Source organism: Pelodiscus sinensis, chromosome 22 (genome assembly GCF_049634645.1).
Source record: "Pelodiscus sinensis isolate JC-2024 chromosome 22, ASM4963464v1, whole genome shotgun sequence".
NCBI classification, from domain to species: domain Eukaryota; kingdom Metazoa; phylum Chordata; order Testudines; family Trionychidae; genus Pelodiscus; species Pelodiscus sinensis.
In genome coordinates this window covers 23,214,988-23,232,313 of record NC_134732.1, presented here as the reverse complement: position 1 = coordinate 23,232,313, position 17,326 = coordinate 23,214,988, and the positions used below count along the sequence as shown (strand labels likewise).

The window sequence follows — 17,326 nt, the reverse complement described above, 5'->3', positions numbered from 1 at the left end:
ATCAAGGTACCTTTCAATCTTTGGAACAACATACCTGTGTGAACAAACATTTTCAAGAATGAAATACGTGAAGAACAATTTGAGAACAAACTTGTCCGATGATAATCTCAGGTCACTGTTGATGTTAGGGACAACAAATCTAAAGCCAGAAATGTCTGCTATTTTGGCATCCAGGAAACAATTTCACCATTCACACTAATACAGGTGTTCATGTGTAGTGTATGAATGTGTTATTAAATAATAACTGAATAAAATAATATTAAATAAATAATTAAAAACAACATCCATGTTTTGATTGTTTTTTATTTGGACCTCAAGTGTGTAGTCGGCCCCCGAACTGCTGTTTGATAGTTAATGCGGCCCTCAGGCTGAAAAGTTTGGAGACCCCTGGTCTAGATGATTAAAATGATCCTTTCTGGCCTTGGAATCTATGAATCATCCTGCTTAATGAATGGCAATTGTAGTGCATGCAAGAGGCCTAGCCCACTCCACTAAAGGGCTGGCTGCACACTGGGACTCGGACAGCCAGATGACTACTCCTTATTTTGAGAATGAGTCTCTCTGCCAATGCAAAGAAACATCTGAGATTAGAGTGAGACAACCTCCCTATAAACATTTGCTACCCCAACTCCTGCAAAGTTATTGCCTTTGATTTTGCCGTAAGTAGATTGTCTGATTGCTCTTAACATCTTACAAAATGATCTCTTTGAATTCCAAGTATTATTACAGCAGCACTTTCTTCCAAAGCATAAATGCGGACAGAAACTGAGTCATGAAACTCACCAAAGGAAGGAGCATTGTAGGATTCTCCTTTGGAATACACAGAATTTTTTTTTTAAAGCAACAACATCCTACTCCTGTCATATTCAGGCAATTACACGCTAACAAACAAAAAGGCTGCCTAGAAGCCAGTTGCTGTTTTTTCATTATATGGCAAATGCCTTATGTGACCCCAAAAAGGCTTCTAGGTTTGATTGTTCTTAAACCAAATTAGAATTTTTAACTACTGCTGTTAAGTAATTAATAAAACAGCCACTCATGGCTCTCTGGCTTGTCACTGACTTGAGGGAACAGTGAAAATTTAAGAAAACTGTAACAGTTAAGACATGAAAGAGCAATTACAATATCATATCCCCATCCTCATTTACACAGAACACATCATCGGACATCAACAGTACCAAGAAGAAAGAGCAGGACCAACAATGACAGACACAACCAGAAAGTAGCCCAAATATTTCATTAGGAGTATCCCAAATACTGATGGACGGAGGGACAATTTAAACTGATTAACATATCTGCTTTCCAGAACTATCTGTACAATTTTCCATGAGTGATGTACCCAAGTACTTGTTTCACGAATACCTAAAGTGTACTGCTAAACTTGCACACCTAAATCTGAATCAATGCTGATTATGTGCTATATGGATTGTGTGTTTTTTTTAAGCAAAACTTTTAATTTTAAATAATCCAAGCATGACATTCAGATGCACAGATTTTTTTTAAACACGTGTACCATCTCAATCTATTTCAAAAAGTTTAGCTTCAATAAAATGTATATGCATGACCTTGTTCTTAAAAGCTACAATTTACACAAAGTACACTGCTTCTCAACAAAACCATAAAAGTTTATTCATTAATTTCCTCTCTTCCAACCCACACTGGCATGATCGTCCCTAATATTACCTGTTCACTTGCAAAGTTTTCCTGCTGCTCTATGTTAGAGTAAAAACTGCCCCCCTACCCAGTAAAAAAAAAAAAAAAGTTTGGCCAGGCGGCTCTTGCTATAGTGGGCTGCAGTACTCCTTGGAAGAAACCGGCTGCACCCTTCCTGCATACCATTGCCTTTAAAAAAAGGGAAGGTGTGAAAAGGGGAAAACAGCCTCAGACTCTCCCACCTGTCACCTTGGCGTGAGAACTGCGGGGCTTACCTGGTTGCATGAAAGCTGCTCAGTTTCAGCCCAATCCCTGGGACACAGACCCCCCCACTTGGTGACCATTGGGCCATATATGGTAATATGCAAGCGCAGGAAAGCGATGTGCAGATTTGGGGATAAATACCGATCGCACAGTTCGCTCGAGGAGGTCTTTGCAACATACGCACCACCGTGCGTGTGCCTTCCCATATACTTCAAAGCGCTGCCAGTCTGATCAACCGACCAGCCACCTCCCCTGACTCTCGGGCGTAACCAAGGCCTTCGCAACCGAACCGATATCTTTGAAATGTTCCGTGTAAGTTGGTATGTATGATTTGATTTTTTCTTGTTGTATAAGCTTAGTGTTGTAGTTTTTTTGTGTAGTACATAGAGTTTGTAGTTATCACTGTTATTTAATTAGTGTAGCTGGATATTTTTAGAATAGAGACTATTCCCCTTTCCATTCCCATCCTTGTATCTCTGACACGTTTAACTAGAAATCATAGAATAAATATAATAAACACTGTAAATTCTTTATTAATACGGTCTATTAAAATCTTAGAATAAATACTATAAATTCATCACTGTTATAAATAAATATTTTTTATTTGCTAAAACGGTCCGCCTGGTTCTGTCCTTCCCCCCTTAGGTATGCATCATCGGACCTGTGATTCTCGCGACACTCTACACAGTAGTAAGCTTGGAGAAAGTACCTGGAAATGCTCACAAGCCCAGACGATCCCCCAAACTTTGCCCAATTAAGGGGTTCCACTGACCCGCTGCCAGAGGCCCAAGAAGTGTGCTTTATTTACATAACGCAGACTGCAGTCACCTGTCTCTAAGATGAATTGTGGTCCACAGAGATAACTGCACAGTTTACAATCTTTCAACTTGATCTAAGCAGCCTTGCTACAGGCTGAGACTTGCAGACATTGCAAACAGCATCATAATGAACTAGCAGAGGGCAGCACAGATCACCCTGCACTAAAACAGCGTAGCAGCACAGAGAACCTTATCTGAGGAAAGAGCTTTATGAGTGACAAGCAAACAGAAGTGATGAAAAGAGTAAAGTCCCATTTCAACTGTAATAGAAATGTAGCCGTGTTAGTCTGGTGTAGCTGAAGCAAAATGCAGGACAATGTAGCACTTTAAAGACTAACAAGATGGTTTATTAGATGATGAGCTTTTGTGGGCCAGACCCACTTCCTCAGATCAAATAGTCAATAGTCACTATTTGATCTGAGGAAGTGGGTCTGGCCCACGAAAGCTCATCATCTAATAAACCATCTTGTTAGTCTTTAAAGTGCTACATAGTCCTGCATTTTGCTTCATTTCAACTGTATTATCTAAGGGTGCTTCCCAGCAAATTCCAAGGTGATAATACCACAGGATTACTGCCAAAAGCTTTCTGATAAACCATCTCCATACTGTTCTCACCTATGTCCAGGAAGGATGACCTCAAATTTCGCATCACCTGATGGAGAGAGCCCTTTATTACCTTTGAAGCCTTTCCGTCTGTGTTTGTATTACTGGCCGCAAGTTTTAAAAAGTCTGTCTTTGCTTTTCTGTTTCTGATATCAAAACTCCAGGGTCAGTTTGAACCTGAGTCTGTCCATTCAAAGAGTTGAAAGTGCAACATTCTTTCATTTTACCCGGCTAGAAATATTAAATATGAAATAAATGGTTATTAGTAATGATTTATGAATTCTAAGTACCAAGTCTATTGAGAGACTCACAACTACACAACCTACAAAATTTGCCGCTTATCTGAAATTAATAATAAAATGGAAAATAAAAATAAGCCTTCAAAATGTTTTTGCCAATTTTTTTCAAATGAAGTGTGAATGAATATCTGCACTCCTGAAAGACAACAGGCAAAGTAGACCTGGCTTTGATCACTGGCAGCTGATAAGGTAAGGTAAGGTAAGGTAAGGTAACAGTTTCACACTTTATTTTGGTATCCCGTGTCTATCTTGAAATGATAAATGCAATCTATTTTCAAAGCCTGACAATCTGGCACCTTTCACCAACACTAAATTTACTTTTTAGTGCTGTGGTTTCACTTACTTCAACCAGGCATCACACATAGTAATCAGGTAATATATTGTGATTGGTTAAATTTACCCCACACAGGAGTATATCAATACCACACTTACAGTGCAACAAGAGATCTAATTGAGCCTGATTTTCCCATCCATACACTGAGTGATACCTTGCTTGCAAGCAGTCTCCCCAAAATCCCTGGGACCAAGTAGGAGAAAGTATTACTTTGCACAAGAAAGGGTTGGCCAAACCAAGAGACTTTGATGTGTAATAGTAAAATGTAAATTACTGATCTGTCACAAATAACAAAAATCTGTGTTCTGCATAAAGAAGTTATCAGATTTTTAGTTCAGAGAAAAGACATGAAGGAATTTTATCAATTTTAACAAGAATTTTTATCTGACCACTGATGCAGAGAAAAGGAGTGCAGCAGCCATAAATAAATGAGAAAGAGCAATAATGAATTCTGCCTGTGGAATTTTTTTTTTTTTTTTTTTTAGTTTTCCATACTCCCTTACATCTTTCAGCATCTTCTAGAGTTACTTTAGATCAGAAGGTTCCCTGTAGAGCACTCACTGGGACACCTTACCTGAACCAGAGGACGACTCAGGACGTCCGCAGAACAGGAAATCTATGAGCTCTCTAAAAGGTGCCAGTCTAAAGAACTCATGTCAAAAACTTTGCAGAGCAATTAGAGTTGGCAGCACCATACATCTCACAAATTAGAGATCAAGAAACACGGCAGTAGGGACGGTGCTCTAGCTATCATGCCTGCTGCTTGTCTAAAACTCAGGATGTGTCTACTCACTCTGCATCTGGGAGTTAGCCTCCCAGCCCAGGTCCACCGATTTGTACTTGTAGAGCTCGCACTAATGCTCTAAAAGTAGCTGTACAGACATAGCTTTGATGTCCTGGCCTAAGCTGGAGCTCACGCCACACACCTGGCTTCAGAGCCCAAGCCACAGCACCTATGCACCCATTTACAGAACACTAGAACAAGACCTGCTACCATGAGTCTGAGGACCCAGACTAGAGGCTCGCTTTCAGATACAGAACAGCCTTAATGATTTCCATTCTCACTGATGAGAGGTTTAGGAGGGAAGGTCCCAACCAAACAGAAATCTCAGATTATGTGCCTCACCATGGCTCCCAGTTATAACTCTAAACACCAACAGCATCCCTAAGCCTGTTACTATGGGGTTAATTTCAACAAATACATTTTCAAAAATAGAATGGACAACCTCCAAGACACCAGAAACTGCACCACAAAAATCTTAATCCTCAAACCACAGGATTACGACTCACATCTCACAAGGCCACTCCATCATGGGTCCTGTTTTATTTGTTTTTGATTTGGTTGCTACCATTGTCTCCAGATTTCAAGCTTCTCTCCACGCAGAATAAAAGACCATTGAGGAAAACTGCATAATGAAGAATTAGAAGGGTAACCTGCTTGACTTTTTCTGTTCAATGTAGTACAATTTAAACATGCAAAATTCTACTGACATCAGCTTTGTGGTTAACCAGTTAACCTCTTACATCCCTAGTTTAAAGGAGAATCATGGTCACAAAATGGTGTCGCTCTTCCTGCTGGACTCCCTTCTCAGTCCATCTGATTTCAAGGGACACATGAAAAACAGGGGATTCATTTTTAAGAGTACGTTTCCTCAAGTTCCCCTACCACAGTGATTCTCATGCATGAGAGAAGCCTGACAAGTAGAGATCTCCGGAAGGAGCTTGAATCACCCACAAAGCCAGGCACCAGAGAAAACACAAGAGTTCACACTAACACAACCTTAAACTTGTTAATATCAATATGGCTGATTCCATACGGATTTTATTTTTAATCTGGAAAATGTGCTTGGGACAAAACGCTTATGTCACACTCCAGCACAAAGTAATTGCTCTGACCCCTGAGTCAGACAGTAGGCTTGGGGAAACAATAGTTTATAAAAGAAACGCTGACACTGTCTTATCCAAAGCAGCAAAAAGAATGTCACTGAAATGAGCTCACTGTGAAGAGTCTATTCTCAGAAACCTGAATGATATTCCAATAGCAAGGCATACATCTACCGGTTCCCTTTGCAGGCAGACATAGGATATGGACTCATTTGTACAGATACGGTGTTAGTGTGGAAAATAAGGTACTTCAGCCAAAGGTTAGAGTGACCCCTTATAAGGGTGCAGTGTGCATTTATATCTCCATTCACTGGAGATTTAAACAGAAATGTATAGTTACATTTATTGGACCAGCATGGTTCTTTAAAAATAGAATTTGAAACCTTCAAGCAGCAGCAATGACCTCACAGTCTCCTATGATGCAAGCTATTGAAAACTATCTGCAGCTGGAATTGGAAAGCAGGCCTAATCTGTTCCCTGTATATCCATAGCCAAGTTTCGGGCAGACCTTGGCCTCCTAATGTTAAGCATGGACATAGGATTGTTATGGGAAAAAATGATAACATCCACAACATGTAAACAATTATGCAAAGTTCCATGGAATGAGGCATTTTGTAACTGTGTAGCACAGAAGTCTTATGGAATTCCTGAGCCTAAACAAATATATTATTTTTTCTATAAAATCCCTAGAGATAAAACCAATTTGAGAACACAAACCAGCCTATGCACTTTTGCAGCATGAGATACCTACACAGAATTGGATCTCCAACTCTGTATTTCTGCAGCATGAGAGGCAAGGTCTAGTATAAAGGTTGTTTCCTCTGTAACCTGAAGTCTTTAAAATATTGTTTGAGGACTTCAAGTAACTCAGCCAGTAGTTATTGGTGTACGACAAGAGTGGATGGGCAGGCTGCAGCCTGCAACGTAGAGGAGGTCAGACTAGACGATCAAGACGTTCTTCTGGCCTCAAAGTCTGAGTCTATGAGAAAGTCATAATTGTTGTCCCTCTCACCATCCACCTTTTAATTATCCACTTTTTAAATATTACTTTAATTTATAAACAACACTGAAAAGGTGAATACTGTAAAATCTACTCCTACCAATGCCAAATTTCATTGGAAACTTTGTTGGTTTTTTCATACATGTAAGGTAAGTATAGTGCTTTGTGCGGATACTTATTTTCACTCTCTAAAAGTATAAAACAGCATGTGCACTTACAAACAGGATAACAAATGGGGGGAGGGACGATTGAGATTGGAACGTAAATCAAATGAAGTAATACAGTTCCAGATTCTAGCATTAAAGTGGTATCTGACAAGCAATTACTTATAAGTACTAGGATATGATGATTTGAAAATGTAATTGGACTATTTTGACAAACTTGGTACCCGTGAAAGAAAAATGGCCTTCTGGTTAAAGACACAATATCAATTTAAAATCTAGCCACTTTCAACTGAACTACAATTGCATAGGAGTCTCTCGGCAATTATTATAATTTTACAAATGCATTCTCTTTATAAATGTTTGGGTGAGTACATAATGGGAAATTAACGAAGGAACCAATCCTGCAAATACATAACATGCGATTAACTTTACACATGTAAGTAGTGTCAATGAACGCAATAGCATTATTCACAGGCAGAAAGCTTAATGAATGTGAGTCCAGACATTTGGAGCACAACCAACTAAACAGGGGAAAGAGTGAAAGACTTGGTGTCACACTGGTATCTAAGCAACGTTAACTGATGCTCAACTAGTTACTATCAGACACTTTTAGAATGCTACCCGGAAAATGAAATGAAGGTCAGAATACTATTCTTAGAAACTACACTTTTTAGCAAGTGCCAACTTATGCCCCGAATCCCCACACTAGTTCAAATGTATGGGCAACAACTGTCCCATGCATACTGGATTCCTTGGTATAGTGACAATATCTACTGATAGGTACATATCACCCATCACAATGGCCAGCACATAAGTCATGTGTGACACATTTTAGGTGCACCCACCTCAGAACTGAAGAGGCAGCTGGGGTCTCTACCCATTTCTAGATCACAACGCTCTACTGATGCTCTCCCACCTCTCTGCATATACAGCTGTCCCCATGCAGACATGCAAGGAAAGTATCAGTTTTTGAGCGACTGACAGCGACAACTATAATAAACACGGAAGTGTTTCTCTTACACCTCAGATGCTCAAACCTCCAAGATATTTTGCAGCCTGTGCATGCACCCGAGGATTTTTGTAAAGTCCTAGCAAGCCTGGTTCCGAGGCGCTGCCCTCGCAAGCCTGGTTCCGAGGCGCTGCCCTCGCAAGCACGCCAGTGTTGCCAGCCCCCAAGCCGCCAGGCACAGGCCGGGCTGAGAACGGCCCGTGCACGTTCCAACGGAAAGCACCTGGCCTCGGGCCACGGGGGCAGAACTAGGCGACGCGCTCCTCGCTCGGGACGCTGGCAGGGCCCCGCCGCCCCACCCGCGCACTGGCCTGCGGCCGAGCGAGGGGGCGGGGGTCAGGACAGGGCCCCACCGAGACCGAGATTCGCGCGGCAGAGAAGCGGGGGCGGTAACTCGGCGGGGGGGGGGGCGCCCCGGGGAGCCGGGATGCGGGGGAAGCTCCTGCCGGGCCCGGGGCTCCCCCCCCAGGAAGAGGAGGCGGCGCCACTCGCGCTCCGGGCGGCGGGGCTCGGCCGCTCAGGCCCCGGGGCGGGAGCCGGGCACCGGGGGGACACGAGCCGGACCTACCCGCGCCGCTGCCTGCTCCGGCCGGGCCTCGGCCGCCGCCACCCCCACCACGTGACCCAGGCCGGGGGGGCGGGCCAGCGAGAGTCTTCCGGGTCAGGGGAAGAGGCGCTTCCGGGGGCCCGGCGGCGGCTCTGGCTGCTCCGGCGGCCGCGGCGGCTCGCGAGGGGGGGTCGCGCAGCAGCCGGGAAGGGGAAGGGGCAAGAGCCCCGGAAGAAGATTTCCGGACGGGTCCTTCCGGTTCCGGTGTCGCCCCGGCCAACGCCTCCGCCCGGGGCCGGAGAGTGGTCCCTTCCCCAGCCGGGCCGAGTAAGATGCGGCGTGGGGGGTGGGGGAGGGGCCCGGGGCGAGCGATTGTAGTCGGGGGGGGGAGGGGAAAGAAGGCGGCGGGAGGAGCCGGGGGGGGGGAGAAGACGGGGGAGCCGGGCAGCGAGGGGAGGGGGGAGCCTGGAGTGAGTCCCCCCCCCCGTGAAGACTGTTCAGGGTGATGCTCTAAACACTGGGGGGGGGAGGGGGAGGAAGAGACGTTCTGGGGGGGGGGGGAATAACCCCATAACTGTCCTCAATGGGGCTTTTTGCCGTTCCCCTCGGGCTGCGCTGCCCCTGGGCTGGGGAGGTTCCTCCTTGGACTAGAGACTCGATCGCTCCTCTGCTGAGATGGCTTGTGAAGCGCAAGGGGCAGCCGCCCAGGAGAGGCTGCGCAGGGGAACGGAATGATGCTGCCCTTGCTGTAGCCTGCAAAGCTACCAGGAAAGACGGAACCATGTGGTGCAGGTGCTGTTGGCTAGGCAGGCGCAGTATTTTGTACATGGAAGAGGTATTCTGACTAACTCCCATTAGCATTTCCAATACTGTTTTTTCTCAGTATTGGAGAGATGTGTTGCAAAACACGCGTAGAGTAGCGTGGGTGTAAACGCAGTTAATTATTTTAAAATCATTTTTCTGTCTCTGCAACCATTTTAAATTTGTAAGGCCAACAAGCCTTTTGCTAAATATGGATTTTCTTCTCTTTCCTTAGGTAATTCATCCAGAATCTTTTAAACTGATAACACATTGTCTTAGCAATTTACAGAAATTTTCTGTGTGATGTTTGATCAAGAAATCTAAGGTACCATATCTGGTTAATTTAGAAATGTGTTTATTGAACAAAACTTGAAAGTCTGACTCTTCAGTTAGACAAGGCCTGTCAGCTGGAAGGATGATGGCTGTGATGCATGATATTGAGTGGAAATAGCATGCAGAATTCAGAAAAATGCACAGAGTTTTCTCCTTCCCTCCCTCTTCAGGCTGCTCAAGAATATAAAATTGGAGGATACAAAGGTCTGGAACTTACATTTACAGTATGACCTACTTCTCGGGTAGGTCAAATTACTTGAAGGATGTGCTGGAAATCTTAACGTATATTTGTGGGATACTGTTCCTGGAATATCATTCTTGTTAATAATTAGAAACTTTTTATTCAAGCATTAGTAGACACCTACAAGTAATTACAGTTCAGAAAGTAGTGGATTTGATACAGTAAAACCACTCTCATGAGCAAAACCAAGTTATCCCAGTAAAAGCACACATGGATAGTATAGTTGCATCTCCATCAGTGATGACTTCTCGAAAAGCTGTGCTGATCAGGGATCCACACCTCTTCGCACTCTTGTCTGATATGATTGTGCCTGCAGGAGTCAGTAGCATATATCTGGACTTATCTTTATGAGAACTGTTCAAAACCAAATAATTGTTAGTGTATGGGGGTTGAAGGGAGGGCAGAACGAAGGATCATCTGGAGAATATCTTTAAAAAAGGAGCAAGTTTCCCAGGTGAGTAGGTGTTCCAAAGGAGCAGATCAGAAACAATCTGCAGTTCATAAGTATACAGGCAGAAAATGGAGTAGCTTGTATAAATAGAAAAGACAGCGTGAAAAGTAGTTGCTTGATCAAATTAGAAGGCACACTGAGGACTCTTACGTTTCTGAAATTTGACTTGGTGATTGGACAAATCTAGTGTTACAGATATCTGAAAGTGCCTTTCAGAGCCTCCATATTGTAAATGACAAGTATGTGAAGGTATGGTCACTTCCATTGTGACTACATCTGATCTAAAAAATAAACGTCAGTACTAGAGTTCTGTGCATTTTAGATGCAACACAGCCTGCATTTTATTTAGGAATACCACAAGATAAGCAGATGGTTTGACAGTGGAAGAATTCATTTGTTTGTTTCATACACCATATTTTTTCTGCTAAGTACATGAATGTTAATAAGCTTGTTTTAATATGACACTGTCCTCTCTGACAGGTGCTTCAGTATAGCAATAAAAGATCAAGTTCCCTGTGAAAAGTTGCTCATGCTTTAAAGCAAAACAATTGCTAAACATTAAAGGGATGCTGATGAATCAGACTGGGCCAAAAATTTAGTTTTTGTTAATATGAAAGGACGCTTTTATAGAAGTTTAAACAGGTAGAAATATTTCTATGGTTTAATTTAAATTCCAAAGAAATAGTCTCTCTCTTTTTCTCTCTCTGTATATAGAGACAGATAATATTACAAATAAACTTTCTTCTCTAGTGTTGAGAACATTGTGACATTATGTTAGTGCCCAAGAATTGGAATATGAAATAAATTAGAAATTGTTACTTTCACTATCCAAATTGTGTGAAATGTGAAAAGTAAACATCATTAAGAGATTAAAAGTAAACGTAACTTTTAAAATTCTTTCCCTTTTAGTCTTGGGTGTTTACTAACTTACTTACTTACATTATTACTTGAGTTAACGTAATAGTGTTTTGTAAAATCTGTATGTTTAACCTATATCTTTGGCTCCTTTTTAATCTGCATGAGTACATCCATTAGTTTCCTCATTTACTGTTCCCTTATTTTGGTTTGCTTTTGTCCTTTAGGTCTGCCAAAATGTCCGAAAGATCAGATATCCTTCACTTCAAGTTTGACAATTATGGAGATTCAATGTTACAAAAAATGAACAAACTGAGAGAAGAAAATAAGTTTTGTGATGTTGTAGTTCACATAGACAATGTTGAGGTTCACGGACATAAAATTGTGTTTGCTGCAGGCTCCCCCTTTTTAAGGGATCAGTTTTTGTTGAATGACTCCAGAGAGGTTAAAATCTCCATTCTGCAGAGTTCAGAAGTGGGAAGGCAGTTGCTTTTGTCCTGTTACAGTGGCATTCTGGAATTTCCTGAGCTGGAGCTGGTAAATTATTTGACTGCTGCAAGCTTTCTTCAGATGAGCCACATTGTGGAACGATGTACACAGGCTCTCTGGAAGTTTATAAAACCTAAGAAGCCATTGGAGAGCAAGGAGGATTGTGAACAGCAAAGTGATTCTTCTGACTTGAAAGAACACCAAGGAGATGAGGATTCTCTGCAGCAGGATTCACTATGTATTCAAACCTCAGAAGACAGTATGGACATGGAAGATAGTGACATTCAGATTGTGAAGGTGGAGTCTATTGGGGAGGTGTCTGAGGTGAGGAATAAAAAAGATCAAACCCAGTTTATTTCTTCTGAACAAACTGCTTTACATTCATCAGAGCCTCAGCACTTTTTAATCAATTCCACTGTGGAAAACAGAACGAGCGAAATAGAACAAAGTCATCTTCACAACTATGCCCTTTCTTATGCTGGCAGTGACAACTTCATCATGGCCTCTAAAGACATGTTTGGTCCTAACAACAGAGGTATAGACAAAGGTCTCCAATGGCACCACCAGTGTCCCAAATGTACTAGAGTATTCCGGCATCTGGAAAACTATGCTAATCATTTAAAAATGCATAAACTGTTCATGTGTCTGCTGTGTGGTAAGACGTTCACTCAGAAAGGCAATCTCCACCGACACATGAGAGTACATGCAGGGATCAAACCTTTTCAGTGTAAGATCTGTGGGAAAACCTTCTCTCAGAAATGTTCTTTACAGGACCATCTCAATTTACACAGTGGAGACAAGCCTCATAAATGTAACTATTGTGACATGGTCTTTGCACATAAACCTGTTCTGAGGAAACACCTTAAACAGCTGCATGGCAAAAATAGTTTTGACAATGCCAATGAAAGAAATGTTCAAGATATAACTGTAGACTTTGATTCTTTCAGTTCTAGCACTGCCACCGACAGTAAGGTCTGTCAACAGGCTGATGCAAGCCAGATACTGGATGCGGGGAAATTGGCTCAGGCTGTGCTCAATTTAAGGAGTGATAGCACCTGTATCAATTAAAAACATTCATTCAAGCAGCCCTTTATAGGCCTCATGAAGCAAGGAACAAAAGTTTGGATTTGGGCCTGTCACCAAGGCAGATGGTATGACATAAAAGGTGTGCAGGTGGATGATTGAATTACAAAACCTAGCAAGTTGTCAGCCTTCATTCTAGTCTTGTTATTTTTTGTGAGTAGCAAACTAGAATGCAGGTTCCTGTGTGTGTCCCTGTTGGTGAGCATGGGGTTATATTCTGGTTTTGTAACATTTTGGATCACTTAATCTGATTTGAAGATTTGGGTCTGTTATCTTTTTGAAGGATTCTTGCTGTGAGTAGTCACCAATTAAACTGTGCTGTGAAGGGCTGCTGTATGTATGGGAAGATGGAAGAAATAGCAGAGAGGATGAGCCTATGAGATAAAACCTGACTTTTTTTCCAAAAAGCACTGGATACCTGAGTTATGTAGTTCAACTGCTAATTTGTTTGTCTGTTAAATCTTCAGTTATTTGCCTTCCAGTCATACCCAAATCCCTAAAGTTAAAATTAAATACTTTTTTCCATGTATCACTTTTTTTGTCCCTTCTAAACTGTGTAATTGAATTTCCTCTGCAAATCAGCCCTATGTAGCAACTTTCAAGATCATTGGCATAGATGTGTGTTTATAAAGAACTAAGGCCCTAAATGATCTAGGTGGGTCAGATAGTGATTACATGGTACTGTTTGTAATGAAAACAAATTGCAGATCTTTAGAATATGAGGTTGATTGTCTAGAGACAGATATGACTGACTTGTTGCTGTAGAGATACCCAGAGTGTGCTTTGACAACATAAATAACTCAGGTGATAACTTGAATGCTACCTCTAGCTCAGCTCCCATCTGCACACAGAATTCTTTAGCTCATGTTAAGTGGTGCTTAAACTCTAGCTGGCCTGTTGAGGGGCAGTTAGAAGCACAAGGGATGGTGATGCTAATGCTAGTAACTCTGGGGATGAGACAACAAACATGTAGAGGACACCAAGAGACTAAACAACACGCAATGTGGACTTGTCAAAAAGAAATCAAGGCAAACCAAATTAATTTCCTTCATTGATTAAGTAACTGGCCTTCCAGCTAGTGTGGAAGCAATTGATATATCTCCCCTCCCCCCCCCCCCCCCCAAACCCCACAGTATGATTTTCGGTAAGGCTTTTGACTTAGTCTCTCGTTTTTTTCATAAGAAAACTTGGGAAAAGTCTAGATGAAGTTACTACAAGGTGGATGCATAACTACTCTCAGTATGATCTTTTAATCAGTCATCAGTGGCAACTGGCCAATGGGGAGGAAGTATCTAGTGGGCTCCTGCAAGAGTCTGTCCTGTGTCCAATACTACTCCATATATTTATTAATGACTTAAATAATGTAGTGGAGAGTGTGTTTTTAAATGTGGTTATTACCACCTAACTTGCAGGGATTGTTAACACTTGGGAGGATTGGATTAGAATTCAAAATGATCTTGCCAAAGGGAGATCTGGTCTGAAATAAAAATGAAATCCAGTAAAGACAAATGCGAACTGTTACACTTAGGAACAAGAAATCAAATGCACAAATATAAAACTGGGAATAACTGGCTAGGTATTTATCCTGTTGAAATAAATCAGTAATTATTGTAGATCACAAATGTAATGGCTTTAAAATGCATTTATGTAAAAGGCAAGTATCATTCTGGAGTGTATTAACAGGGATCTATATGTAACACAAAGGAGGTAACTGTTCCACTCTACTCAGCAGTGTGAGTACTGGGCACCTCACATTAGGAAAGATGAGGACAAATTGGTGAGAGTCCAGAGGAGAGCAACAAAAATTATAGAAGGTTTAGAATACCTGACATAAGAGGTAAGGTTAAAAAAACCTGGGAATATTTAGTCTTGAGAAAAGAAGATTCTGGGGGATGTAATGATAAATAATCTTAAATTACCATTTTTAAATGTGTTGAGCGCCATTATGAAGAATAATGGCCTCTCTATGTCCATTCGAAGGTAGAACAAGAAGTAATCATCTTTGATCTGCAGCAGGGGAGATCTAGATTAGGAATTGGGGAATATTTCTAAATATTAGCTGCTCTGAAATAAGCTTCTAAGGAAGGTTGTGGTATTCCTGTCATTGAAATATTTTTAAGAACAGCTTAGACAAACACCTATCACAAATTGTCTAGGAGGTTTACTCGACCCTGACTCAAGACCAAAGGGCTGAACTAAGTGATCTTTTGAGCTCACTTTCTGTGCTACAGTTCTATTGTTCTTAACTCATCAGCAACTAACAGGGCTACCCCTCTGATTCTAATCAAATTAGTCTGTAAAACTCCTGTGTTGCAGTGAAGTGCAGTCACTCTCACTCAAGCTATAGTAGCTTGAATGCAGTAGCTGAAGCACACTAACTCGCAGTGAAGACAAGCACTCAAGGACCACCTACCACTATATGAACTAAGATGTGGTAAATATTTCAAAATCAAATTATTTTGTCTCCTATTAACATTGCTTCATATAAACCACAGCTATTGTGACCTTCATATTTTGTTTTAAAGCAAAGCTAGAGTGAAAAATATTGATTTATGGCATTATGAAAAGAATCTGTGTTGGCTGCTGAAAAGTGTAACTTCATGATTTTTTGTTTTTAACTTTTCCTAGGTCTATACTAAGAGCCACCTATGTCAGTTAACTGGGGGGGGAAAAGTGCCATACTAATATAAACCATGTATAAAGTTAGATCATAGTCTTTGACTAAATAGATTAGAACTTAACTACTGCCCTACAGTTCATGAATCTTAAGAGCTTTACAGAGTAAGGTACAAATACCACTGCCAGTAGATTAATGCATCACTTGTTAACTATGCTCAACAATAGCTCTTTTGCACATCTTTGAAGGTCAGACAGAGAAGGAATGGAATTTTAACTGGGGACTGACATGATGCTGTACTTGTTTTGAAAAGTGTCATGAAAGTTTTCATCTAAATGCTTGCAATCCTAGTTGGAGTGAGAGAACTGTGCTTCAATATCTCAAGAAAACCATTTAGACGACCACTCTTACTGAACTGAAATGCAGTGTGTTCCAATAACCTACTGTTTGACTGTTGGTAAAGACCTGCTGTTCAAGTATTACTTCCAGTGCAATTGCTTGTTACGGTACTAGACAATGTAAAGCAGGGGTGGAGAACCTCAGGTCCAGGGGTCAGATGCAGCCCTGGTTTGTCTGGATCTGGCCCCCAGGGCTCAGAGCTCCCCTCAACATTGGGGAGCCCGTGCTGGTGCTCTAGCTCCTCTGCCATTTCCCCACAGGGCTGGAGCACACAGCATCTACTAGTCAGAGTCCCCACCCACCCACCCCCAAGCTCTGGTGTGCAAGGGGAATTTGAGGAGTGTCTTTCTCCTTCTCAATCAGTGAGGGGTTTTTTTATTTTGTTTTTTTCTTTGCTTCTCACTTGTGTGTGGCCCCCAAATGATTTTTCTGTGGGTCAGCAGCCCCTGGCTTAGAAAAGGTTCCCCACCCCGATGTAAACTAAAGGAATGTTCAAAGCATTTAATTCCAGAAAGTGTATATGTCATTATCAAAAGATAACTTAAGTCTTGAGAAAAGGCGCATAAAAAAGTCGGACGGCCCCTGCCCCCAAAAAACAAACATTACAGTGGGGGAAAGTGCTAATACTGCAAAATGCTATGAAAGAACACAATCACCTTTTCAGGGGAAGAGTTTTAAACGGCTATATTGGGCTGTTACATGTACAATTTTAGATAAGTAATGGCCAGGGGGAGGGGCAACAAATATAATGGAATAGTTATTCTAAAATATAACTATTTTAGGGCAGTATTTCTTTCAGACGTGGTACAGAGAGCTAGATTGCATGAGACAAACTAATTTTTAAAAGACATAAATAACCACTTGTGTCTAGAATCATCTTGATCTAAGTTACCCCATGATTATTTTGTCTGAAATATTGCATGTGAATTTGATTTCAGGTAGAGTCTTCTATATTGAAACATTTTGATGCTATAATATTTATAGTCTAATGTGGGTGAGAGAGAGACAAAAACTGGTCAATGTTTTTTTTCCCTGAATTAAAATAGAGCCTGGGGCTAATAGTTATAAAATATAGTTATACAGACTATCCAAAGGCAGCTTTGTTATAGAATAAGATGAACTTAATATGTAGTCAGTCATATATGTATAACTTCATTCTAAGTCACTTTGCAAAGTTCTAAGCAGTGAAAGACTAGATACTCTTGAAGTTGACAGTGCTCTTGTAGTCACATAAGTACCATGATAATTAATAATCTGTATGTTAACGTGTGAAACATCATTTACTGATAAATGGATAATCTCACAACTGAGTGTAATATACAACTTCCTGACTATCCTAAGAATAATTAAGGGAAAAGTCTATTACTAAAATATTTGAAATACACTTTGGCCACATTTGTAAGGATTATTTTTGCTTTTAGAACCTACTTGCTTGATGAGCATGTAGGTAAGGTACTACTGTAGATTTGTCTCTATTTTTTA

General features: G+C 41.2%; 2 protein-coding genes across 11 annotated transcripts in view; one reads left to right on the top strand and one right to left on the bottom strand.

Annotated features, from left to right (window-relative positions):
- RABGAP1 (RAB GTPase activating protein 1) overlaps positions 1–8,732 on the bottom strand; it is a 122,070-nt gene extending 113,338 nt beyond the window's left edge. Inside the window, exon 1 of one of the 3 annotated variants that reach the window (XM_075905614.1) lies at positions 8,597–8,732. The gene's annotated coding sequence lies outside the window, so the exon portion shown is untranslated. Of the gene's footprint in view, positions 1–7,864; positions 7,886–8,596 lie in introns of those variants that run through there. The other 2 variants (XM_075905616.1, XM_006121941.4) reach the window with 2 other exon arrangements.
- An 18-nt stretch (positions 8,733–8,750) lies between these two features.
- Positions 8,751–13,360, top strand: ZBTB26 (zinc finger and BTB domain containing 26). 8 transcript variants are annotated; one of them, XM_075905618.1, is made up of 4 exons: positions 8,751–8,902; positions 9,612–9,701; positions 9,880–9,951; positions 11,484–13,360. In XM_075905618.1, exon 4 carries the CDS (start codon positions 11,494–11,496, stop codon positions 12,811–12,813), a length of 1,320 nt encoding a protein of 439 aa, XP_075761733.1. In that variant the 5' UTR covers positions 8,751–8,902; positions 9,612–9,701; positions 9,880–9,951; positions 11,484–11,493; the 3' UTR covers positions 12,814–13,360. The 8 variants fall into 8 exon arrangements, with proteins under 8 accessions (XP_075761733.1, XP_075761734.1, XP_075761732.1 ...); XM_075905619.1 differs by lacking the exon at positions 9,880–9,951; XM_075905617.1 differs by having other exon boundaries at positions 9,612–9,951.
- The last annotated feature ends 3,966 nt before the right edge of the window (positions 13,361–17,326 follow it).

Coding starts and splice junctions, on each gene's coding strand:
- ZBTB26 (XM_006121937.4), top strand. CDS start 11,012: ATGAAAGGACGCTTTTATAGAAGTTTAAACAG. Junction 11,044..11,483: donor TTTTATAGAAGTTTAAACAG/GTAGAAATATTT, acceptor TTTGTCCTTTAG/GTCTGCCAAAATGTCCGAAA.